This window comes from Myotis daubentonii, chromosome 1 (genome assembly GCF_963259705.1).
Source record: "Myotis daubentonii chromosome 1, mMyoDau2.1, whole genome shotgun sequence".
Lineage (NCBI taxonomy): Eukaryota > Metazoa > Chordata > Mammalia > Chiroptera > Vespertilionidae > Myotis > Myotis daubentonii.
The window spans coordinates 135314602-135342357 of NC_081840.1; the positions used below are offsets into that span (position 1 = coordinate 135314602).

A 27756-nucleotide genomic window follows, 5' to 3' on the forward strand; every position below is an offset into this window, starting at 1 on the left:
CATGTTGTTCCCGCTCATCCCGACCCCGCTGCACCTGCCACCGCTGCCCAGTAGCCACCACTTGATAGCGCTGCCACAGAGGCAGGAGAAGCTTGCACCACCACAGCTGCACTTGCCAGCCGTGAGCCTGGTGTCTGGTGTCCATAGGTCAGCTGAGCGGCACTCCCGCTGTGGGAGCGCACTGACCACTGGGGGACAGCTCCTGCATTGAGCGTCTGCCCCCTGGTGGTCAGTGTGTATCATAGTGACGGGTCGTTGGGTCGCTTAGGCTTTTATTATATAAGACATATAATAAACGGCAAATATGCAAATTGTCCTCTCAACCAGGAGTTCGACCAGGAGTTTGACCAGGAGTTTGACTGCTCACTGTGACATATGCTGACTACCAGTGGCAGACGCTCACTGCAGGAGCTGTCCCCAGCCTGCAGGACCCAGGCCAGCCAGGGCAGGTGCTAGCGGGGCCCCCTGACTGTCCCGCCAGTCGCCCCACAGAGGGAGGCGACTGGCTGTGGCGGCATGGGGCAGGGCCGGTGAGCGGCCGGTGCCAGGCCAGCCAAGACGGGTGGCAGCAGGGGACCCCTATCACCCCACAAGTCACCCCACAGATCGGCCCTGATTGCTGGCCAGGCTTAGGGACCCTACCCATGCAAGAATTTTGTGCACCTGGCTTCTAGTAGAAAATAAAAGCCTAAGCAACCGTTGCGTGGAATGACCAGAACGACAGGTTGCTATGATGTGCACTGACCACCAGGGGCAGAAGCTCAATGCAGGAGCTGCCTCCTGGTGGTCAGTGCGCTCCCACAGGGGGGGTGCCACTCAGCCAGAAGCCAGGCTCATGGCTGGTGAGCACAGCAGCGGTGGAAGGAGCCTCTCCCGCCTCCACGGCAGCGCTGAGGAGCAGCGAGCAGGCGGGCGGTAAGGAGCAAGGGGTCCGGACTGCGAGGGGGCACAGGCTGGGCTGAGAGACACCCCAGTTCGTGATTTTCATGCACCGGGCCTCTAGTATATAGATAATCACAGCTGTTTTTCATTATACTTACTTCTCAGATAAAATACTTTTGCTTTTTTAAAAGCCTCTTTCCATTTTTTGTTTGATGCCTGAAGATCATTTCTCACACTTTTGCAGACTGTGGCAAAAATGTACAATAGATTTTTCCATTAAGTTGCACACTATGATAAATACACCAAAGGCTGCAAGGACCATTTAAATCAACAGACAACTCTATGAGGTATTTGTCCTAAAATTTTCAGAATTTTACAGATCTTTATTTTTAGATAACAGTTCAGCAAACCATAGCAAAAGGGGCAAATCTGACCTACTTCCTGGTTTTTCTAAATACAATTTTATTGGAACATAGCCACACCCATGTCTTTCTGCCTCTGTTTATGGCTGCTTTTGAGCTACAATGGCAGAAGTGACTATTAAGATAGAAACTATGCAGCCTGCAAAGCCTAAATTACTTAATCTGGTCCTTTGCAAAAAAACATTTTCTGACTCCTGATCTAGAAACTAACTGCTCTTTGGGACTTCAAATTTTGTGAGTTTTCTTTCCTAACTTCTCTTTTGTAGGTGCTTCTTTTCACTGGTGAAATGATACATGCTCAATTGTGCTGTCAACACACTTCATTTTTAATCTTTAAGAAGCCGGGGCTGCCAGGGTCAAGGCAAGCCCCCGCAGGGCAGAGGCAAGCCGCCACGGCTGCAAGAACCGATTGATCACAGAGCCCTGGCAGGGTGGGCAGGGCCTTCCTGTGGGTGGGGATCAATGGTGGAGCCCAGGCCAGGTGGGCAGGGCCTTCCTGTGGGCAGCGATGAATGACAGAGCCCGGCTGGGTTGGAAGGGCCTCCCTCTGCTCTGCGATTGATTGCAGAGCTCCAGCAGGGTGGGCAGGCCTCCCTCTGTGCAGCATGGATCACAGAGCCTCGCAGGGTGGGCAGGGCCTCCCTGTGCGCTGCTTGCCTCAAAGAGGGAGCCCCAGGCTACCTGACCTGCAGTGCTGCGGCGGGGGGTGGGGTTTCCCTCTGCAGGGTATAAATCTGGGGGCCTGCAATCCATTGCCCCACAGAGGGAGGCCCAGGCCACTGGCTAGCAACACTGTGGCGGGTGGGTGGGGCCAGCCGGCTATCTCCTCACAGAGGGAGGCCCAGGCCAGCCAAGTAATGGCACCCCACGCCTTTTGCCCACAGAGGGAGGTGACCGGTGGGGGAGAGGGGGCGGCACCACACAGATGGCAAGCAGTGGCAGCCTCAGGGGTGGGGCCAGCTGCCAGCAACCAGGGGCAAGAAAGCCTGGATAGGCCCCTTCTCCCACCAGCCCCACCCCCAATCGGCCACCCCCACTCCTGGCCCTGACAAGAGGGAGGAAGGAGCCCGATTCCACCTGTCCCTCCCCCGGCTGGTGTGGACAGAATGTCTGAAGACCAACTACTGGCACAAAGTACCTCTGAAGCTGAAAGAAAGTGGCGGCATTGACAGAATATGTCGGAAAACCAACTATTGGCACAATGTACCTCGGAAACTGAAAGAAGCTGGCGGCATTGACACAATGTGTCTGAAGACCAACTATTGGCACAACATACCTCCGAAGCTGAAAGAAGCCAGCATTGTCAGCAGAATATGCCTGAAGAACAGCCATCGGCAAGTACTACCAGTACTGGTAGGAACTGCCTTCACAGCGAAAATGAAGTAAATGAACATGCAATTATCAAACATGGTTGTGGTGGAATGACTGTTACATGTCAATTTTGTCTATCACTAAAAAACCATCTGATGGAAAATTTGTCGATGTTGTAGCAAAGGTAAAGTTTGTTCAAATCATATGCATTTTCCAGAATACCCGGCATATTTTTTAAAAAAATTAATGATAAATGAAGATTCTGACAGTAAAAATTTCATGGAAAATATTCGTTCGATAAATAGTTCTTTTGCTTTTGCTTCCATGGGTGCAAATATTGCATCACCATCAGGATATGGGCCATACTGTTTTAGAATACACAGACAAGTTTATCACCATACTGGAACTTTACATCCTTCGGATGGTGTTTCTCAGAAGTTTGCTCAACTCTCTGTTTTAGATACAGCTGAAGCTACAAGTAAAAGATTAGCAATGCCAGAAAACCAAGGTTGCTCAGTAAGACTCATGATCAACATCAACAAACTCATGCATGAAATAAATGAATTAACAAAATCATACAAGATGCTACATGAGGTAGAAAAGGAAGCCCAATCTGAAGCAGCAGTGAAAGGTATTGCTCCCACAGCAGTAACAATGGCAATTAAATATGATCGTAACAGTGACCCGAGTAGATATAATTCTCCCTGTGTAACCGACGTTGCTGCCATATTCAGAAACGAAGATGGAGAACCTCCTTTTGAAAGGGACTTGCTCATTCATTGTAAACCAGATCCCAATAATCTGAACGCCACTAAAATGAAACGAATCAATATCCTGTTTCCTACATTAGAGGCAATGACATATCCTATTCTTTTTCCACATGGTGAAAAAGCCTGGGGAATGGATATTGCATTAAGACTCAGAGATGACAGTGTAATTGACAATGATACTAGATGAAATATAAGGATATGAGTCACACAAATGCAGTATTATGGATTTCATCTCTCCGCCTGGGACACGTTCAATCCTATTTTAAATGCAGGAAAATTAACTCAACAGTATATTGTCGATTCATATTAAAAAATGGAAGCGAATCAGATAAATTTCATTAAAGCAAACTAATCTAAGTTGAGAATTGAAAAATATAGCGGTTTGTTGGATTATCTCACATCTAAATCTGAAAATGACAATGTGCTGATTGGTAAAATGATAATACTTCCATCATCTTCTGAGGGTAGTCCCAAAAATATGCAGCAGCGATATCAGGATGCTATGGCAATTGTAATGAAGTATGGCAAGCCCAATTTATTCATAATCATGACATGAAACCCAAAATGGGCAGATATTAGAAACAATTTACAACACTGGCAAAAAGTTGAAAACAGACCTGACTTGGTAGCCAGAGCTTTTAATATTAAGCTGAATGCTCTTTTAAATGATATGTGTAAATTCCATTTATTTAGCAAAGTAATAGCTAAAATTCATGTCATTGAATTTCAGAAACGCAGACTGCCTCATGCTCACATATTATTGATATTAGATAGTGAATCCAAATTTTGAACAGGAGATGACATTGACATATAGTTAAGGCAGAAATTCCAGATGAAGACCAGTATCCTCAATTTTTTCAAATTGTAACATCAAATATGGTACATGGACCATGTGGAATGCAAAATCCAAATAGTCCATGTGGAAAATAAAAAAAAAAATGTTCAAAGGGATGTCCAAAAGAATTTCAAAATGTGACTACTGAAAATGTTGCTGGATATCCCAAATACAAAAGAAGACCTGGTAGCACCATGTCTATTGGAAATAGAATTGTCTTTAACACTTGGATTGTCCCTTATAACCCATATTTGTGCCTTAAGTATAACTGTCATATAAACATTGAAGTCTGTGCATCGATTAAAAGTGTCAAATATTTATTTAAATACATCTATACCTTTATTTGCACAATTGTGCAAATATTCAAATTTCTGAAAAAAATATTATCAATCATGATGAAGTACAGGACTTCTTTGACTCCAGGTATGTGAGCGCTCCTGAGGCTGTTTGGAGGCTTTTTGCAATGTGAATGCATGACCAATCTCATGCAATCACAAGATTAGCTATTCATTTGCCAAATGAAAATAATTTGTGTTTTCATACTGATGATTTTGCTGAAGTTATAGATAGGGCTAAAAGGCATAACTCGACTTTGATGGCATGGTTCTTATTGAATAGAGAAAATTCTGACGTGTGTAATTATTATTATTGGGAGATTCCACAACATTATGTGTTTAATAATTCTTTGTGGACAAAACGCCAAAAGGGTGGGAATAAAGTATTAGGTAGACTGTTCACTGTGAGCTTTAAAGAACCAGAACTATATTACCTTAGACTTTTGCTTCTGCATGTAAAAAGTGCAATAAGTTTTGATGATCTGCAAACTGTAGGAGGTGTAATTTATGATACATTTCGTGAAGCTGCTAAACATCGAGGATTATTAATCAACACTATCTGAAAAGATACGATTGATGTGATCATCCTTAATATGCCCAAACAACTATGGCAACTTTTTGCATACATATGTGTGTTTGGATGTCCTTCTGGTGCAGACAAATTATGGGATGAGAATAAATCTCATTTTATTGAAGATTTTTGTTGGAAATTACACTGAAGAGAAGGTGCCTGTGTAAACTGTGAAATGCATGCCCTTAACAAAATTCAAGAGGTATTCACATTGCATGGAATGAAATGTTCACATTTCAAACTTTTGGACCATCCTTTACTAACGAATACAAATACATGTGAGGAATCGTAAGGGCGACAACAGGCAAAGGCTTTGATAAATTCTCTGAATGATGAACAGTTGGCAGCCTTTCAGACTATAAGTTCAGCCATTGAAGATCAAACTGAACACCCCAAATGCTTTTTCTTGGATGATCCAGGCGGTAGTGGAAAAACATATTTTTATAAAGTTTCAACACATTATATTAGAGGTCGTGGTGGTACTGTTTTACCCACAGCATCTACCGGAATTGTTGCAAATTTACTTCTTGGTGGAAGAACCTTTCATTCCCAATATAAATTACCAATTCCATTAAATGAAACTTCCATTTCCAGACTCGATATAAAGAGCGAAGTTGCTAAAACCATTAAAAAGGCCCAACTTCTCATTATTGATAAATGCACCATGGCATCCAGTCATGCTATAAATACCATAGACAGATTACTAAGAGAAATTATGAATTTGAATGTTGCAATTGGTGGGAAAATTCTCCTTTTCAGAGGGGATTTTTGACAATGTCTCAGTATTGTGCCGCATGCTATGCGATCGGCCATAGTACAAATGAGTTTAAAGTACTGTGATGTTTTGGGGATGTTTCAGAAAGTTATCTCTTAAAACAAATATGAGATCAGAGGATTCTGCTTATAGTGAGAGGTTAGTAAAACTTGGAGATGTCAAAGTTTTCATTTAGATGATTGCAGTTTTCATCTAGGAATGGATGTTATTGAAATCCCCTGTAAAATGATTTGTAATGAATCTATTATTGAAGCTACCTTTGAAAATACTATATCTATAGATAATATTAAAAATATATCTAAACGTGTGATTCTATGTCCAAATAAATGAGCATGTTCAAAAATTAAATGATGAAATTTTGGATATACTCGGAGATTTTCACACAAATTTGAGTAATGATTCCATTGATCCAACAGGTGATGCTGAAAAGGGAAATTTTCCCATGGAATTTATTAATAGTATTACTCCTTCAGGAATGCCGTGACATAAATTAAAATTGAAAGTGGGTGCAATCATCATGCTACTGAGAAATCTTAATAGTGAATGGGGTCTTTGTAATTGTACTAGATTTATTATCAAAAGATTGTGACCTAACATTATCAAAGCTGAAGTATTAACAGGATCTGTGGAAGGAGAGGTTGTTCTGATTCCAAGAATTGATTTGTCCCCGTCTGACACTGGCCTCCCATTTAAATTAATTTGAAGACAGTTTCCTGTGATGCCAGCATTTGTGATGACTATTAATAAATCACAAGGACAAACTCTAGACAGAGTAGGAATATTTCTACCTGAACCCGTTTTCGGACATGGTCGGTTATATGTTGATTTCTCTTGAGTTTGAAGAGTGTGTGAAGTTAAACTTGTAAATGCTTCATCACAAGGGAAATTAGTCAAGTACTCTGAAAGTGTTTTCACTCTTAATGTGGTATACAGGAAGATATTAGAATAAGTTTAATCAATTTATCAGTCATTGTTTGTATCAATGTTTTTATTTCATGTCTTTGTTGTTGTTATATCATGTTGTTAATGTTTATTTATTAATAAATTTATATATTATTTTCATATAAATTTTACTAATTTTCTTTCATCTCTGACACTTCTATTATAGAGAAAGGGCAAATAGCAGTATTAAAATATTTCCTCTAATTAATTCCATTTCAATGTGCACAAATTCATGTACCGGGCTACTAATATACATACATATATATATGTCTTTTCACTCTATTTCCTTCGCCTGAATATATTACCCTTATAAAATAAGTCATTTCTGAAATTCTTTCTACAAAACAGATATGTTAGATATTTGAAGAGGTTTACACTTTAATCTCTTGACTGGATAGATACTTCAAGCTATTGTTTGTTTTCTAGGCTGCCTAATTTAATAGGGTTCGCTTAACATGGTCCCTGGGGGCTTTGAAATCAACATCCCATTGAAAGTGAGAGGAGAATAGTACAATTAATTTGAAGTATAGCTCTCTATCCATTTGTTTTGGAATTAGGTAAGAGTGAGAAGAAGAAGGAAATAACTTCTTCCAAAAAACATTAGAAACATCAAAGTTAGGATACATATTAAATAGATGTGTAAAGTTAAATATGCATTAAATAAACATATTTAAGTCAGTTTTTGAGAAATATTTACAAAACCATATAATCTCTGCCTTATTTATAAATATTGAATAAAGATTTGTCCCATATTTGAGAGCAACTTTGATATTCTCTCATAAGATTTTATAATACTAACTAGAGGCTCGATGCATGAAATTCATGCAAGAGAGTAGGCCTTCCTTCCCCCGGCTGCCGGCACCGGCTTCCCTCTGGCACCCGGGACCCGGGCTTCCCTCAGGCCCTGGTTTCATCAGGAATGATGTCCGGTCTAATTAGTATCTTACCCTTTTATTATTATAGATTCCCAGATATGATGATAAAGTATATTTCACATTAATATGATACACAATTAATTCCTAAATATTTTCCAAAATACTGCTCATATCATGAAAATCTCACTGATTCATTTTCAACAGTTGTCGACCTTACCACATGTATACTACAAAGTCATGACCTAGGTATGAAAAACAGCTGCTATTGACTAAATGCTGACTATGGAGCAAGCTCTAACTTTAATCTTTACATAACCTCTCCTATCTCATTTTGCAGATGAGGAAACAAGATTAGATAGGAAAAATAACTTCCTAAGATTACATACCTGTTTTGTGCCCAAGCCAAAATTCCAGCTCAAGCAGTTGAACTCCAAATCCTCACTTTGAACCATGTTCTCCTCGAGGTCTTGTTAAGATAAGCTCGAACACAACCAATTATAGTGTAATAGATAGTAGCACTTGACATCGGGTTGATATTGAGGGCACTGAGAAAGGGTTGCTAACCCTTCTGGATGGGAAGAAAGTAGACGCTTCTTGGAGTAGATAAGCTTCAGTTCAATTGGGTTTACTGATAAGAAACAGGGAAGGTATTCTAGACACAAGTAACAGCAGGTTCAAAGTCAGAGACCTCAAAGAGCACAGCACATTCAGGGAGGGGCACTAAGGGTCATAAGAACAGGTTGCAGTGATGGGCGGAGGAGTGGGAAGGGGCCTGCTATGGGGACATATAGGATGGGATGTCAGTGGTTCTCAGATTTCAGTGTGGTAAGGATCATGTGGGATGATTATTTACAATGAAAATTGCTGAACCCAAATTCATCAGAGAATCTTTCTTATACAGATATACCCAGGAATTTAGTTTAACAGGAATGCTAGATGATTACAATGTAGAATAGTCTGTTTGCTAACAGTGTTAAAAATGTCTGGAAATTGCTTTGCTGGTGTGGCTCAGTGGTCGAGTATCAACCTATGAAACAGAAGGTCACAGTTCAATTCCTGGTTAGGATACATGCTCTGGTTGTGAGCTCAATCCCCAGTTGGGGGCATGTGGGAGGCAGCTGATCAGTGATTCTCTTTCATCATTGATGTTTCTACCTCTCTCTCCTTTTCCTTTCCTCTCTGAAACCAATAAAAGTATATTTTTTAAATGTCTGGAAATCAATATGCCGGAGCATGGCATTGTTAATGTCTCTGTGTTAGAAAAAACAACAACACAGCAGCTCAGTGGAGAGAGGAAGTTGATCTCAAAAGTGATTTTTGGTTTATTTTGAATTCAGAAATAACATAAAGGTGGTTTTTCTTAATAATTTATAGCATACACACACTATTTTGTTTATAATTGCTTTTGGGTGCTATTTAGATTATATTAGGTTATAAAAAATGCTTAAAAAGCAGCATTCAGTTGTGTTAATATTTGTTATTGTTAATCTTTACCCAAGGAAGATTTTTTAGAGAGTGTGGAAGGAAGGGAGAGAGAGAGAGAGAGAGAGAGAGAGAGAGAGAGAGAGAGAGAGATCCATTGGTTATGTGACCTTGACCAAATCAAACCTGAGACCTTTTAGTCCATGGGCCTAAGCTCTATCCACGGAGCCAAATCGGCTGCGGCAGTTGTGTTAACTTCTAAGGCACTGTAAGCTACAGAATGCATGAGCTTTTCAAACCAAATCTTATTGGTGTTTGCCATTGTTAATCCTTACTACCCTAGCAATTAGTAAACTGCAGATCAATTAATAGAGAATCAATTGTGAATAAATGAATAAATTGCTTAATTGAATCACATATTTTCAGTAGAACCTAATTTCACATATATAACTGGGGGACCATCTAATAAATCAAGCAAAAATGCAGTGCTTCTGAACTTTTCCCTGGGATTGATTTAACCATTTAAAGAACTAATTACTTAAGATAAAATTTCAGTTGACTTATAAATTTAAGATTTACTACAATCTGGTAATAAAATAAGGTAAAAGTTGTTATTTGCCATTGTCTTTGAATACATTTGCCATACAGTATGTAAAAACAAATTTCATTTTAAAGTGATCTATTCTACTTAATTATTTGTAGTCAGGTGGTCCCCCAAAATATTGTTATTGTAAAAAACCAATATATCCCCACCTTGCAAAACAATGTCAGTATGTATATTTTTCAGTACTTAAACAAACTTGACAGGCAAAAAGAACAGGAGGGAACAACCATCTAACTCAAGTGGAATTAAATAGACGCTAACTGTTAGACTTGCTTTGCATAACCAGAGATGGCCTTGACCAACTGGGGATTCTCAAAGTTAGCGTGCCAGGTCACACACTGATATTTATTCCACACTTATGCTCATTCAACACAGATGGTAGGCATAAAATAGCTGAGCTCCAATGAATCATGTCTGGGCAGAATGATAGATATGGTGTGTGTGTTTTTATGTTGACAGTAGAGTTGTTTTCACATTCCACTTGAATTAAATTATGCTCATTCATGCCATAGTGCATAATCTCTGGCAAAGATTCTTAGAAAAAGTCATCATGTGGACCCACTGCAAAACAAGTGGGAAAGAATAGTAGCACTATAAGCCCTATAAGGAAATTTAAGACAAAAGTTGAATAGTCTTCATTTATTTTTAAAAATATTTAAATATCTTTAGGTTAACATTTATTAGATGGATTCATATATATTGTATGCAAATGACTATATAGATATTAAATTCAGGAGCAATTTAAGTCTTTAATTTTAATAAACTGACAAAAATACTTTGAATTTCTAATAAGAAAATAAAATCATGTGTCAGCCATACTAGGTATGATCATATATGACACTGGCCATAACTTTAAAATGTTAACAAGTTTGGTAAATAAGCACATGACATTTTGTATAAAGAAGAAAAGTTACATAGTAAAGTAAGATGTGATCAATAGCAATTATGAAACTTTATCAGAATGGGCTCTGGAGAGTAATTTTTGTGTTTCTTTAAAAAAAATCAATGGACTGTAGCTAGAGAGCAGAAAATTATTCCAGTCGAGGAAGAAAGAGTGAACAAAATCTTACTAGCCCAGTGCTTGCTCAAGTGGCCATTTTAGATATGACCTAATCATAGTGTTGTTAGGGATTCCCAAGACCACACTCAGATTGAATGACTCAGTAGAAGGACTCACAGAACTCAGAAAAGCTGTTATACCCCAGGCTGCCATTTTCTATAGCAAAAGGATAGAGATGAAAATCAGCAAAGGCGAAAGGCACTGAGGGCAGAGTCGGGACGAGAAGCTTCCGGCTGTCCTCTTCCAGTGCAGCCGTTACAGGCAGCACTTCTTCCCCCAGCAGCAGTTTGTGAACACACAGCATGTTCTGCCAACTGAGGAAACTCATCCAAGTCTTGGTGCCCAGGGTTTTTATGGAGGGTCAGTCACGTAGGTATGAAATTCTCCACGACTAACCTTATCTCTAGTCTCCAGCCCCCACAGAGTTCAAACTGATAGAGCATGGCCCAGCGCTCCAGGTGAATAAAACAGACATTCGCCATAAATCATATTGTTAGCATAAACTACCTTGCATTTATCCAACAGGATAGTCCACAGGCTTTATCTCCCAAGGGCCGGTTCTTTCTTTGGAATGTGTGGGTTCAACACCCCGGACCTGCTGCGTTAACCCTTTACAATACAGTAGAGTTTGTATGACTGTGAGTCTCAAATTTTAAAACTTAAAAAAAAAAAAAAGATCTGATATTCTGAAAAAAATGACACCTGCAAAATATTTTTCTATATCCACTTGTTTGGATGATGAGATCAGAAATGAGGACAACCAGCTTCTCAGAATAGCAACTGGCCTTACCTTTGGGTTGGGAGCCCAGTGTCCTGCACAGTGGAGTGGGCCTCAGGGGGGTCATTTGTTGCCATGTTTGACCCAATCGGATGACCACCTGGGAATGAGTTGTTCCCCAGAACACTGTTAATACTTTATGGCTGCTCCAATCAACAGGTCTGCAGAAGAAAGCCTGTTGTGCTAAACTGAAAATTTGAGAATTACCTACTTACCGATGTTTTCCTTTTCATTCTTGCTCCTCACTCTGTACCCTTACTTCTTTTTCTGAACTGCAATGTGGTCTTCTCTGAAGATGTTCCAGTGGCTTTGATCGTCATCGCCAGGACTGGGTGGACAGTGGATGCCCTGAAGAGGTACACATGTTCTTTATTATGACAAGATTCGGGGAAACACGCTGTCATAGATAGATGCTATAACTTAATGAAAATGCTATCTCATTTGGTAAAAGTAGACAGCAGTTATTGAGTCCCTTATAGGTACCAGACTTGGGGTTTTACTTGTAAATCTTTGCATGTATTTTCTCAATTTATTCTTATACCCATTCTGTGAGGTAGGAGCTATTATTGCCCCCATATTAGCAAGAGGAGAAGAGGGAAGGGGTGGGGAAACGTTGGGGAGGGATGTAGTGAGGGTATCTAGACTTGGGTATGTGGATAGGGAATAATAGAACCAGGATTTGAATTTCTATGAGCAAAGGATAGTTCTCTTAAACTCTTGCTTGCTGCTTTTCTAAGACCTAGGAAGTCATTTTTCATATTTTTCCACTCAAATTATAAAGCCAGTGGTATGAAGGAAAAGATTGATTGCAGCAAATTGGGCTGATATAAGTTAAAAATGATATAACATAGAAACAGTAACTCCCAGGCGAACGTGATGGAGACAGTGATGCAATGAAGCAATTCATATAAACGTGTACAGTTGCAGAGGCAATTTGAACCTGTTCAACAGTTTTCTAGGGAATTGCATTTACATTATCATTTCAGGGTCACATAAAGATATTCTGTAAAAGAAATCTATGTACAAAGAAAATTATGTTTCTTCACCCTTTAAGTTTTAGGGTATGAATTTTGAATAAAAACAATGAACAGTTACACCATTTTTCTTATCAGTTAAGCAAATCCTGTCAAAGAGCTACTTCAAGGAAGAGCGCTGATTTGTAAAGAAAAGGAATTCTTGCTGATGGCTCTTTTATTTAAGAAATAAAAGATGAGCCCGTGAGATAAAAATGGGAGAAGCATTATGGGACTGGAGTTTTTAAGTAGATTGAAGAGGGTTTGGAATTTATACTTAGGGTAATGGGAGAAGAGGTTAGCAAAGCAGGCCGCTGTTGCCAAGCAGCCTAAAAGACACTGTTGAAGATACAGGAGGTGAGTTTTTATACCTCCCTGGGGAGGGGGGTGGGGGGGGGGGCTGTGTGGTTTTTCTCCAGCTGTGCCTGAGCAGTCAAGGAAAAGATAGATTTCTTTGAAAACAACAACAACTATATTCAATATTGATGATTTTCTGTAAAGGTGATGTGAAAAGAAGAATAAGGTAAAGATGCATGATATTATTGAAAAAGAAGTTGATGTGATAGAAACAAAATTCATAAAGGAAGACAATAATTCTATGTAATCACAAGATAAGAAGAATTTGAGTGAACAGGTACATAGATTAGCTGAAAATAGAGTAACTGGAGTTATTATTTCAGAAGTAAAGTATTTTCAACTGCAGATAAGGTCGAGGATATGGAGATGATAACTAAAGTAGAATCAAGAGATGATCATGAGATCTTTGGGGCTGAGAAGACATAGGATCTAAAATTAAGGGGATTGAATGGGTCCCAGGGATGATTAAAGTATAGAATAAACCTGTGTCGTATCCAATTAGTGAAAAGGAAGCCATCTCAGGAACTCATTCTAAGCAGTAATAAAGTGCATTTACTTCACTAGTGACAAGAGAAGTATTTATTTAGTAATAAATTCAAATGTGGGAGGAGTGCCTTCCATGTCAGAATAGTTATCATCTGTTTCCTCAAGGCCCATCTGAAGGATGGAGTTCTTTGAAGCACAAAGAGGTGGGGAGAGACACCAACTTCCAAATCATAAAAGTTTGAATGTTGAATATTGCTACTGGTGAAGGGTATAGGATTTATTTTCATGGACTATAGGTGAAAAATACAACGTGTACCTTTCCCTGGTGTCCCCAGTAAAGCTCTGCTAGGGAAATGATAGGTTAAGTGATAGATGAGGGTTGCTCAATCCTTCACTTGGGTGGTTTCAATATTTCACAAAGGGAAACACATTTTAAATATCCATTCAATCTGTGGGGGATTCTTGTTAAAATAGTAGTAGTATGGAGCAGTCACCAAATTTTTAGAATTTGTCATTATCAGTTTGATATGGAGAGAATGCATTTTTTCTTCACATACCTAAGTATGTTTTAAACCTTATCTTCATGGAGATGTTTTTCTTCTTGCATAACCTTTTCCTTTTTGACATCATGTCTTTTACACATATACTGATATAAAATTTAAAGCAAGATTAACAGCAGTATTATGTAAACAGAAAGGTTATCAGCAGAAAATGATGAAATCAAATATCCAAAGATGGAAATGCTTTTTTACATCCAATTTATTCTCTCGTCTATTTTACATACTTTGTAAATTAACAAATCCCTAAATATAGTCTTGTAAAAAAATGTAGCCCTCATGTTGATTCGAGTCTCTTGGGATTTACAGACCCATTTCTTAGATGTAATTTTAAATAACATACGATCACTCTTAAATTGCTTTCCCATTTGTTTCTCTTATTAGTCAAAAGAGAAGATGTGTGAGACTGTGGAGCCAGTGGAAAGTTCTTCTCAGACCACCACAACCATGCAAGCAACTACTGTACTATTTAGGTTCTTAACAACCACCAGAAGAGCAGCAACGTCCCAGCTGCCCACCAGCCTGCCCACAGAAGGTGCAAACTCAGGGTGTGACATGGACTGGAGTTGTTCTCTAGAGGGAATTTTTATTTATTTATTTATTTTAGCAAACTGGACTTCTAAAGGGGAAAAGACAAAATTATTATGGAATGAAAATATGTGCTGGGATTCTTTTAATGTACTTTGCCTTTCAATAGTGGCTTGCTTGTCCTCCCTAGAAAAGAAGTATAGACTTCCTCTCGTATTGCTAAACTTGGAAGTAACTGAATTCCACATTTTAGACACAGGATATGAAGGCAAATTTATATAAAATATGCATTGACTTTGGATTCTGAACAATACGTAATTCTACTCATCTGCAATTCTAATATTTGCCTGAACACAATCAATACAATATGTTGGTCCATACCCTGTAGAGGGCACTATAACTGTCACAGAAATTACCCGTGGGAAACATCGCCTCTGCCAGGGAAGAGAGACATGCCAGAGTCCATTAATGCATGGACACAATTCACTGGGGGAAGAGGAATATTAGTCAAATTTGTGAATATTCTGGATGGTACCACTAAAGAGAAATGTGAGACTAGTTCGCCAAAAGTAAGCTCTGAGGGGAGAAAAATGGTCTCACTTCTTTACTGTACTAAGCCTTGCTTTCACTTGAATAAGGAATTAAACTTGAAGCCTTTGCTATTCATTGAAATTTACTTGGATGTCAAAAATTAACTGGAATAAAGTAATAGTGAGGAAGAGGACAACTATTAAAGACATTTATTTAGATATTTAACACCAATGTTATATTTATTTTAATCCAAATTATTTAGGTTGAATATAGCCTGTGAAAATATTTTTCCAATTTGAATCCTACCCTGTGAAATATTCCTACAATTTGAATCCTACCCTATAAAATAAAATATAACCACTGAAATAAAAAAAAGTATGATCTACATTTTATCCATTAAAGTCAAGATATTTTTCATGTGAAGTTGGATATATTGATTAGCAATGAATAAGCATTTAACTTTTGAAGTTAAATTTGTAAATATTGGCAAATCATTACTACAATTAATTTGAAATTTTCTTGATCTTAATTTTTAATGAATAAAAAAAGTCATACTATAAAGTCTTATTACAATTACTCGTTTTTGAAAATTAAAAATACATGTATTTTAGGTTACATTTATAACAATGTACTTTTCTCACAGATCTTAAGAATTATATAATACTCGATTAAGTCTTGATTTCATGAAGAAATTTTAGTACTACATCATGTAAGCTAGGACTTGCTCTCATTGAACAAGAAATTAACTTACTAAAGTGTTAAAATCTATTCACATTATCATTAAAACATTAGTATCATTAAAACATTACTGTACAATTATTGCTCCTGAGATTTATGTACTTTTAGTTTTTTTCTGTTGTAATAACTTTGAGTTTCTCTTTCAGATGATACCAAGATAGCACTGCATCTAAAAGATAATGGAGGTAGGAATTAACACTTTTTCTCTTGTATATACATATTTTGGATACTAATCCATTTCATTCATTTTAATCCAAGAAAAGGCTTTGGAGCTTCTAAATAAAGAGTGAGGTTACATTTCACTTTCTGTTGGTATTTTACAAGAGAAGAATTTAATGTGTTGGCTTGAAAAGTAAAATGGTTTCAAGAGTAGAAAGAAATTCCAGTCCTTCTACTATGAAAACTACAAGGCACAAATGACCAATGAAAACTGTGTATGCTGTGCTTCATTGTTTTGGTGTATGTAGTACTGGGATAATAGCAAGGATTAAGATGGAGAGGATTAAGGCTAAAACACCCGGCCCATCTCCTATTCACTGTTGCTCAGTTCAGGGGTGGGGAACCTTTTTTTCTGCCAAGGGCCATTTGGAGATTTATAACATCATTCTCAGGCCGTTCAAAATCATCAGCTTAAAAATTAGCCTGCTATATTTGGCCAAATATTTAATTAACTCACCCCTAATGCCATGGTAGGGCCAGACCAAATGATTTTGAGGGCCTTTTAAAGTCTGCGGGCTGGCCGTTCTCCACCCCTGCTCCGATTCTTGATTTAATTGCGTATGTGATTTTCTACCCAGAGCAGGTATTAAGTTCAATTGTGTGTGCTTTTCTTTCACTAAATTGAATATTCAATATCCTTTTTAAATAAAATTAAGAAATAAAACAATGTGGAAATATATTGTGTTAGGTCTTTTAATCTTTTATCTGAAGCAAGACACAAAAATTAAATATGCAAGAGAACATTTAGCTAGAGCATACTTAAAGTGTGTCTAAGTCAATTTAGAAATATCTGTAATGGTACTTGAAAATTTGAGGAAGAGAGGTTTTACCAAAACAAGGCTGTAAAAAATATTGACTAAAATTTTAAAAATAGGTTTTCCTTATTAAACTTTGTTAGCTCATTGTGTTTCTTTATCATAGTATGCTGGATCTTAAAAGAGATTCTTTATTAGTAACTGTTTATTTAGCTCAGGAAAAGGGTCTCCTCCTCTTCTTAGCAGCATCTATTATGTAAATGTGGCCTGCTGTAATATTGATCTAGACACAGTTTTACTTGTGTAGCCCCAGGTGATTTTGTGAGTATGTCAAAATTGTTAGGATATTTTTCTCTATAACTGTACAGATGGCTCCTAAATTACTTAGTCTAGGTTAAGTTGCAAATATATCTATGTTTTCTTAAGTATGTGTACAGTGACCTAATATATATATTTACTAGAGGCCTGGTGCACGGAATCCGTACACTCGGGGGATCCCTCTGCCCAGCCTGCGCAATCTCGCAGTCCAGGAGCCCTCAGGGGATGTCTGACTGATGGCTTAGTGCTGCCCCAGAAGCAGGAGAGACTCCCACCATAGCTGCTGCACTGAGCCCTCCTTCTGGCTGAGCAGCGCTTCCCCTGTGGGAGCACACTGACCACCAGGGGGCAGCTCCTACATTGAGGGTCTGCCCCCTGGTGGTCAGCACACGTCATAGCGACCAGTGGTTCCATTGTTTGGTTGATTTGCATATAAGGCTTTTATTATATAGGACTAGAGGCCTGGTGCACAAAAATTTGTGCACTCAGGGGAAGGGGGTGTCCCTCAGACTGGCCTGTGCCCCCTTGCAGTCTGGGACCCCTCGGGAGATAATGACCTGCTGGCTTAGGCCTGCTCCCAGGTGGCAGAGGGCAGGCCCAATCCCTAGGTGCAGCCCCTGGTTGGGCTCAGAGCAGGGCCAATTGGGGAGTTGGGGAGCATTCCCCTGTCATGCACAGAGAAGGGCAGATTGGGAGGTTGCGATGCCACCCTCAGTCACGCTCAGGGTAGGACCAATTGGGGGGTTGGGGCACCGCCCCGTCACACTCAAGGCAGGGTTGATGGGGAGGTTGCGGCGCCACCCCCTGTCATGCACAGAGCAGGGCCCATCAGGGGGGTTGGGGCTCCATACCCTGTCATGCACAGAGCAGGGTCAATCAGGGGGTTGGGAAGCTCCCCCCTGTCATGCACAGAGCAGGGCCGATCAGGGGGTTGAGGAGCTCCCCCCTGTCACTCAGAGAGTAGGGCCGATAGGGGAGTTGGGGCACCGCCCCCCGTCACACACAGAGCAGGGTGGATCAGGGGGTTGGGGTGCCGCCCTCTATCACCCACAGAGCAGGGCCGATCAGGGGGTTGGGGCGCCGCTACTGTCACACTCAGGGCAGGGAAGATGGGGAAGTTATGACTCTACCCCATCACACACAGAGCAGGGCCCGTGAGGGGTCGGGGGGGGGTTGAGGCGCCGCCCTCTATCACCCACAGAGCAGGGCCGATCAGGTGGTTGGGGCACCGCCACTCTCATACTCAGGGCAGGGCCGATGGGGAGGTTATGGCTCTACCCTGTCACACACAGAGCAGGGCCCATGGGGGGAGGGGGGGTTGGGACGCCGCACCCTGTCACACACAGAGCTGCAGGGCGATCAGGGGGTTTGGGCACTGCCCCCTGTCACTCTGATCCCGGTGCCGGGAGGCCTCTCAGCTCCGCTGATCCCGGTGCTGGGAGGCATATTACCCTTTTACTATATAGAATAGAGGCCTGGTGCATGGGTGGGGCTGGCTGGTTTGCCCTGAAGTGTGTCCTGGATCAGCGTTGGGGTCCCCACTGGGGTGCCTGGCCAGTCTGGCTGAGGGGATGATGGCTGTTTGCAGCTGGTCACACACCCTTCAGGGTGGGGGTCCCCACTGGGGTGCCTGGCCAGTCTGGCTGAAGGGCTGAAGGCTGTTTTCAGGCTGGGACTGAAGCTCCCAACAGCTCCTTTTTTTCTTTTTTTTTTAAATTTTATTCTGGGCCAGCTTTAGCTCTGAGGCCTTGGCTGCTGAAAACAGGTTTCTGGCCTTTGTTTACCATCTGTATTTGATACAATGTTGCGGTCCAGCTGGCTGAAGCCCGGCTGAGTAAAGCAGGTTTCTGGGGGTTTTTTTAGCTTCTTTATTCGCAACATAGTTGCTTAGAGTTGCAGCTGAGAGGCCGGCAAGTCAGGCGGGGAACATTGGAGTTCTCCTTCACTGAAGCAAGCAAGCCTCCCTGTTCGCATCAGCTGCCTGGCTGCCGGCCGCCATCTTGGCTGCCAGTTAATTTGCATATCTCGGCCCTACTCTGTGAGTGACAGGGGTATTAGCCAATGGGAAGGGTAGCGGAGTGACACTAATTACCATGTTTCTCTTTTATTAGTGTAGATATTTCATATCGGTTTAATTACATACAAAGTAAGCTACTTATCCTCTTTATATTTGTCATTATTATATCAGTTGTCCATTGTCTTGCTTCTATATCAGTGTTATTTCATTTATTTTTTACTCATTGTTGTATTAATGGAGTAAATGGATAGCTTTACAGCTGACCATTTGCAAACTATATACTATTGAGAAATAAATTTAAATCTTAGTGTTTAAAGGAACTCTAGCATTCTCTCAGTTCAGGATTTTTCAAAGTGGGATGTTAGTAAATCCCATGTGAGTATAAATCCTAATGTTGGGAGTACCTCATTTGAGGAAGATGTGTAGCATGAGATGACTGATATCGAGGAGGGCTCCCAAGGGGCTTCTGTTGTATTTGTAACATTTAAATCTACATAGGGGTAGTGGTGACATGTTTGTGTATTACAATACTCTCTATGCTCTCTTTTCTCTTCTTTTTTAAATAAAATATTCTATAATGCTATCAGAATAAACAAAAGATTCCTATGTTTAAATATGTGTGAGGTACTCTGGGTGAGAAAAAAATGAAAGTGGTTTTGGCTGGAGAATCGTTCAGGGCTTTTAATGTTCATTTGCTCATTCATTTTCATGTATTCCTGCTGAACACTGCTCGTGTGGAGGCATTGTTGCAGGCTTGGGGCTATGGCAGAGACCAAAACTTAGACAAGTTCTTTGCTTTCAGAGAGCATGTATTCTAAGGAAACTGAGATGGTAATAAAGATGGAGCAGCTAGCATTTCTCATTTGGTCATAAAATCTTTTTATAAGTAGCATCTCATAGACTCCATTTTTTGTCAAGCACACATTGGGAAATAGGTTCCTAGAATATTGCCAATTATTCCAAAGACATTCGTTAGTATTGTTTAAAGCAGCAAGGAATCATAAAACTGGAGATGTTTTTAATTCAGGACATTAGAACTGCCTTATGACGCTGAGAAACCAAGTTAAGTAAGTTTGAACATTTAAATGGAGGCCTTTTTCACTTTTTGTTCTGCTAGAACAGTGTACTTGGATTTCCAGGTGATACTGAGATCATTGATATGCAGCAGGTGTCCATCAGAATTTTAAAATATCACAATGAGAGTTTAATTATGTCTGTTTACTGGAACTCTCTTCATCTCTAGTGTTGTTTATAAAATAGTTTTCCTAAAAATACGGTTAGAGCAGACTAGCCTGATCAGTATTAAGATAAATTTTCTTTCAAAACAGTGTTTAATAAAAATCACAGATTATGTTTTATAGCATCTTCATCAGGATAGCATGCTAGCATTGCTTTTTACTTTATGGAATATGGAGATGCAGGAAGAGTTGCCAATTTAAATCTAACTTCATTAGTTAATTAAATGTGTTGAAAAAAAGAGCTCAGAATTGTTTTCTCCATCACCCTCCAGCTTAACATTTTGCAAAATTGAGCTAATAATAAAAAGGAAGCCTGATTTAAATGTTTTCTCACATTTATTGAGAATTTTTTAATGCAAGCTAATACATTTTTGTAAATTGCTATATATTGTTGCAAAGACATTTAACACCTTTTAGTTCTTGATTGAACTTTCTAGTTTAGCCAAAGAACATATACAGGCGTAACCCATAGATACAGATAACAGTGTGGTAATGGCCAGAGGGAAGGGAGAGTGAGAGCTGGGTGGAGGAGAATAAGGGAGGGAACATCTGTAAGAATATCAACAACTAAAATAAAGAAAAAAAGTCTTTTAATTTAGAGGTCTGCACTTTTCTGGAAAAGTAGTCAATATGTAGCTAGAAACCAGTGACTGTCTTTACATATCTCATCCTTTAGGTGTGAGATTACCTTGGCTCTGAGTGTTTCTAGGACATGTCTGTGGTTAAAGTAGTTGATTTTCTTCGTGGAATCCACAGCTGACATGATTATACATTCACTTTCCAGGAGTTTTCTTTCATCTTTGATATCCAAGCATAAAATACCTCTGAGCAGCTAGACCCCGAAAGCACACAACAGAGTTTCCCATTGACAGGGCCCACACTGAGTTACAGGCGGCTAAATCGCTCCTGGTGAATCTTCCATTGTGTACTGAGTTTCCTGCTACCTTTAGAACAGGTCTAGGCAGAGCCTCTGGAAGTTTCAGACTAGTGCTTTGATTGAAAAGTTTTTATCATCCTTCAGGGTTGAGTGGGCATTCTAACCTCTGTAGGTAACTTGAAGAAAAGAACATGAAAAAAATGTGAACAAAAAGAATGATATCTAATGAGCACAGGTCCCTTCATAAGATATAGTATTAATTGACTATTGTTAGTGGCTGAATACAAAAACTCAGAAGAACCATTCTAAGTATTACATATCTCCAACTAAAATATTACCGGTTGCATATTTATAGTATTAAGTTTAGAATAATACATAAGTGAAGTCAATTAGTATACCTGTCCCTTATTCATGTGAAAAACAGAAGAGGAAGAGAAAGTAGAGAAATTAGAGGAGGGGGTAAGGAGGGGGAGGAGGCGAAAAAGAAGAGAGAAAAAATATTTATTGAGTGTTTACTATGTTCTAGGCACTATTCTAAATACTGTGCATATATACCTCACTTAATTTATCTAATACCTCTATGGGTTGGTCCTGTTTTTCATTTCCATTTTATAACTGAGGAAATGAAGGCACAGAACGGGTGCATTACCTGGCTGGTATGTAGCAGAGCTGGGATGTGAATCTATTTAACCTTGGTGCACAGTTCAAGTCCTTAACAACCTCACAGTATTGCTGGCCCCTTATAATTCAGGTCTCTTACAATGAAATTTCACATGGGAAATGTCAGTATAAGGTGTTTGATGAGCACCTATTATATTCTGTGTCCTTTTTGGTAACAATGGATTATACTTATAAGTGCTTGAAAATGAAATTTCCTTTTCACATGTAAGTATGCATTCGTTTCCACTTTATCCTTTCTGTGAAAATCACAATCGGTTGATTCTCTTGTGTAATTGAATAGTGGCTGCATCACTGGCATGTGGCCTCCAAACTACAGGGCTTCTCTGTAGTTTGTGTTGAAAACCTTATTTAAAGTTCTTTCAGCCTACTTGGTTCCTCTAGAAATTCAAACTTAATTCACCATTAAGAGGTATCTATAATGTATTCTTTGAATATATGTGGGCATTGAAAATCACATCTTCTTGTTATATAAATGTGCACAATAGTTATAAGCATTTAAAACCACAGCTTGAGCCCTAGCCGGTTTGGCTCAGTGGATAGAGCATTAGAAGGGTCCCAGGTTCGATTCCAGCCAAGGGCTCATGCCCAAGTTTCGGGCTCAGTCTCCAGTGGGGGGTGTACAGGAGGCAGCCGATTGATGATTCTCTCTTATCATTGATGTTTCTATCTCTCCCTCTCCCTTCCTTTCTTTCTGAAATCAATAAAGAAATATATTTAAAAATAAATAAATAAATAAATAAAGCCACATCTTGATATTTAAATGTCTAACCACTAAGCTGTACAACTGAAACAAACACCATATTGAAGGTCAACTGTAATTGGGGTGGTGGCGGGGGGGATTAAGAAAACACATCTTTGTATTTCTAGTTCTGAGCAAAACCTTATTAGAAGAGTTCCATTTGAAAGGAATGACCTATGCAAAGTGCACAAAATGATATCCAGGATTACAGATTTTTGAAAACTAAATCAATGGCAAGTTCTTTTAATTGAAAAGTAAAATCTTCAACCCATTTCAATTCAATTTAGCAAATTGAATTGTGCCATTCCTCTGTACTGCAGATGTTTAAATGATTTCTGGCTCTAAAATCCGGTGATTTTATTTTATTACTTAAAATTCATTGGTTGAGATTTATCCAAGTACCAAAAGCTGCATTCTCTCTTGGTTCCTCTAATGGTTCTTCCCTTTGATAAAGTTAAGTGAAAAATAAGTTTTGACTCTACGTTCTTCATTGCTACTAATATTTAAATAGTGTCAGCACTCTAGGCAGCTGTATTATGCAGGTGGTGCTGCATTTGTCATCTCTTCTTATTTCTAGGAATTTTACTAAACCTGGATTCTAAAAGGCTGCATTCTTTAGACAGAATGTGGTATCTCTATCAAAGAGATGCTGAAATAGCTACATTGAGGCAGTTTGCAGAACACAATTAAATTAATTTTAGGTACAAGCCTGCAAAGTGATTTCAAAGAGCTAAAACAGATATACTTTGATGAGCTACTATGGAATGGCTGGTTTAATTTTTGCTACTGTTGTTTAGTTTTTCATTTCTGAATATATCATAAGACTTTTTATTCAAAGAGAAAATGTTAGAACATTATTCTGACTTTTTCACTAGAACATTTCTAAGTATATTTTTATGACCTAGTCTGTAGTGACAGACCAAGTGTCTAGTGTTTCATTTATCATTCAGTCGAATTATTTTTTTATTTTAATACATAAATAATAAAAGCAACCTATCTTTCATTTCTTCTACCTGTCTCCCCTTGTTGTTGTGTGTGTGTGTTTTCATCTACTTCTTCAGCACAGGTCACAGTCTTGTAAGCGAAGGGAAACTGTTCTTTCCTTTTGACAGGCTATTGAATATCTATTGCTTTCCATTTCTAAAAAACGTAATCATCTTGTCATTTGGTTTTATCTTTTGCTCTGTTTGACTACTTTTCATGGCAGCACTGACTCTATTCTAAGTATGTATATGCCATACTTCAGAATGTTATTTTTAATATCCCCAAGGATTAAAGATTTCTCTCAAAAAAAATGGTCTCCAGAGTAGTGGTTCTCAAGTTTCTCTGTACATTGAAATCACCTGCTTATTCTCATCTAATTTTATTATTCCAGCTTATAACACCCCCAGTGCTCAGACGGTCCTCTAGCCCGGTTAAACTGGACCCTGGAGCTGGGATCCAGGCAGCAATATCTTAAGCCCCTGGGGGACTCCCATGGGAAGTCAACTGTGAGCTAGTGGTGTGATGCAATGCCTCCGAAATAGTATGAGCATCGGAATCATTGGGGGAAGAGAGGGGTCTTGTTGAAATGCAGTGTCTGCTGTAGGAGTTCTGGGTGGAGCCCAACCTTTGCACTGCATCTCTCACATGCTCTCAGGTAATGCAGGTACCACCAGTTCACAGACCACACTTAGCATATCAAGAATTCAATGAACTCTGGATTTCTTTCTCCAGAGTCCCATAAGAATGACATATCTTACTCTGAGTGCATCATTGGTCCTTACCTGTACCTCATGACTCCCCTCAAACAAAATTTGAATTAGTGGCAACAAGAAATTACCTCTGTCTACATGTAAAGAGCACAGCTCACTCAGCAGAGGCAGGGGCCCCAAAAGCATTATGTCTGTCATATCTTGCAAATCATTTCAATATATGTGAAAATTTGTATAGTTTATCTGTTGCAATCATTTATTTTGATAAAGATAGTTACACTTTCTGTATTTTGTTGCACCATGTGGAATTGCTAATTTCCTTTTTATCATTTTTTTACCTGCAAAAATTGCAGTTTCATTGTCCAATGTAAAGTTTAAAAAATTGTTACCCGACATAGACAAAGATAAAGAAAAATCACATTGGAATCCACTGTTTCCCTTCATGTTGATTTATAGTATTTATCTTGCTGATAGAACATAGACCATAGAAAATTATTTAGCAGAAGTTCTTAAGAAGTACACATGTGGTTCCAAGAAGTAGCTCTCAATACCAATACATTTTCCATTTGTCATCAGCTAAATAGTTTACTACATCCCTCTCTCATCAATACCTTCTTTCCTTTCTGTGCTCATCCCCTCTATAATTTTAACATATGTTAACATAATGCTCAGCAGCCATTAAAGAAAAAAAATACAAAAATGCAGAGCTAAGTGTAAATGGGATTCTAAGAAATATTTGTTTAACCTAAAGAAGGCAAGAGTGGAATAAAAATGGGCCACATGTTGGACACAAAGAAAACAAATAGTAAGTGGTAGATCCAAATACAGTTATCTCAATAAGTGTATTAACTGTAAAAATAATAAACACTCCAGTTAAAAGCATAGATTATCAGATTGACTTTTTCAAAAGCAAGACCCAGTTATCTACTGTATAAGAGATGAATATGAAGCATAAAGACATAAAATGCTTGAAGGTAAAATGATGAAAAAATATATGAAAACCTAATAATAGAGTGGCAATATAAATACAGATTACATAGACTTAAGGTCAAAGAGTATCAACAGAAGAAAAGAGTAGAAAGTATTAAAATGATAGCAAGGTCAGTTCATCAGGAAGATATTACAACATTAAAAAATTGGGCCAACAAATAATAAAATTAGAAAGTATATAGATTTAAACAACAATGTCAACCACCTTATTCTGGTTGATATTTCAGAGCTCTGTTCCTTACAACTACAGAATATAGATTTTTTTTCAAGTATACATTTACATGGTCACCAAAATAGACCACATACTAAACTATAAATATATCTTAAATTTCAAAATATTAGTTTTATAGACTATATTCTTTATAAAAAGAATCAAACAAGTATCGGTAATGATATGATATCTGGAAAAATCTCAAATATGTGACAGGTAAAATCACTTCTAAATAATATAGGGATCAAAGAAGAAATTGTAAGGAAAATTAGCAAACATTGCAGCTGAATGATAATGGATACAACAAACCAAAATTTGTGGGATGCTGTTAGAAAGTACTAAGAAAGAAATGTATAGTTCTAAACACGTATATGGGAAAAAAGAAGATTTAAAATAATGACCCATGCCTGCATTTAAGAAGTCTAAGAAAATGAGCATTAAGCCCAAAATAAGTACAAGGAAGGAAACAAGATGAGTAGAAAAAAAAAAGAAAAAGAAATACAAAATAAGCAAATGATAGAGAATATTAATACAGTCAAAAGTTGGTTCTTTGAAAGTTTTAATAAATTTAATAGCCCCTAAAAAGACTGTTTTAAAAATTGATAAATTTATCAAAATTGAAAACTTTTGTTCATCAAACTTCTGTTAATAAAATGAAGAGAAAAATAATACTTACAATATACATATTGCAAATACAAAAGACTTCTATCCAGAAAATATCAGTACTCTTGAAAATCCTATATAATAAAACCCTAATATGCAAATCGACTGAACACGGAATGACAGGTCGCTATGATGCACACTGACCACCAGGGGGCAGACGCTCAATGCAGGAGCTGCCCCCTGGTGGTCAGTGTGCTCCCACTGTTGGGGAGCGCTGCTCAGCCAGAAGGAGGGCTCACAGCTGGCGAGTGCAGTGATGGGTAGTGGGAGTCTCTCCGGCCTCTGCTGCACGCAGGCGGTAAGGAGCAAGGAATCCTGGACTGTGAGAGCCCAGACTGTGAGAGGGATGTCTGCGAGAGGGCAGAGGCCAGGCTAAGGTACACACACACAAACACACACACATACACATATACCCTCCCCCCAGTGCATGAATTTTGTGCACTGGGCCTCTAGTTAGTAATAAAAAGGCACCCAACCAAAACCTCAATGAACAAATTCATGTGACTAAAACTAAAAAGACATGACACTGATATTGAAGATACAGTAACTAGAAAGTGGCAGTTTCTTACAAATTTAAACATATCTTCCTTTTCAGCCATAAATTCTACCTCTAAAAATTCATCCAAGAGAAACACATTCACAAAAATATTTACAAGAATATTCATAGCAACTGTATTCATATTACCAATACCGGAAAAGAATCCAAATGTTCAGTGGTGAAATAATAAATAAATTGAGTATATGCACACAATGGACTTACTATTCATCAGAAAGAAAATAAAACTAGTGGTACATGCAGTGACACAGATACATTTTTTAAAATATGCATGACAAAGTGCATAGAGTAGTTAATTTATATGAAATTCCATGCAGGTGAAATTAATCTACAATAGTAGAAATCAGCACAGTGGTTGCCCATGGTGGGGTGTGGTAGGGCGTGGTAAACATTGACCGGAAACAGGAAAAGGGAACTTTCTGAGGCCACGGAAGTGTTCTGATTTGGCTAATGGTTACTTTGGTATTTACTGTTATAAAAATTTGTTGAACTATTCACTTAAGATCTGTGTATTTCAAGGAACCAAAATTTACCTCAAGAAAAAGAAAAAGAGAGAAAGTGACAGCAAAGCACCTTCTCTAATCAGTATGCACAAAACTTAACACTTCTGATTATTTGATTCATGTTTTAACTACACCCTGCGTAGTTACTAATAATGATAAAATTATTTAGCAATTATTGGGCTGTTTCTATATACCACCAGGCACTCTTCTAAGGGCTTTGCCTACTTATATAACGTAATCCTTAAAGCACCCTGTAATGAAAGAATGATTATAATCCCATTGTACACATGAAGTACTAGAAGCGCAGACTTAACTCATTTGTCTGGGGTCACATAGTTCATACGGGACATACAGGGCTACACCACCAAATGCTCTGGTGTCAGAGCAGGCGCTGTGCTCCCCTGGCCATCCTGGCCTGCAGGGAGGATTGCTCCAGAGGTTGCTCAGTCAACTATGCAGCCATTTGTCTGCCATCTCCCCCTATTAAAGCCAGGCAGGATCTC

The 27756-nt window shown here is 38.9% G+C and overlaps 1 protein-coding gene across 2 annotated transcripts in view; it reads left to right on the forward strand.

Moving 5' to 3' along the window:
- PLXDC2 (plexin domain containing 2) overlaps window positions 1–27756 on the forward strand; it is a 425945-nt gene that overhangs the window by 357422 nt on the left and 40767 nt on the right. For both annotated transcript variants that reach the window (XM_059660677.1, XM_059660673.1), the window contains 3 exons: window positions 11878–11938; window positions 14380–14530; window positions 15939–15977. In XM_059660677.1, the coding sequence (XP_059516660.1) occupies window positions 11878–11938; window positions 14380–14530; window positions 15939–15977 (251 nt within the window). The remainder of the gene's footprint in view (window positions 1–11877; window positions 11939–14379; window positions 14531–15938; window positions 15978–27756) is intronic.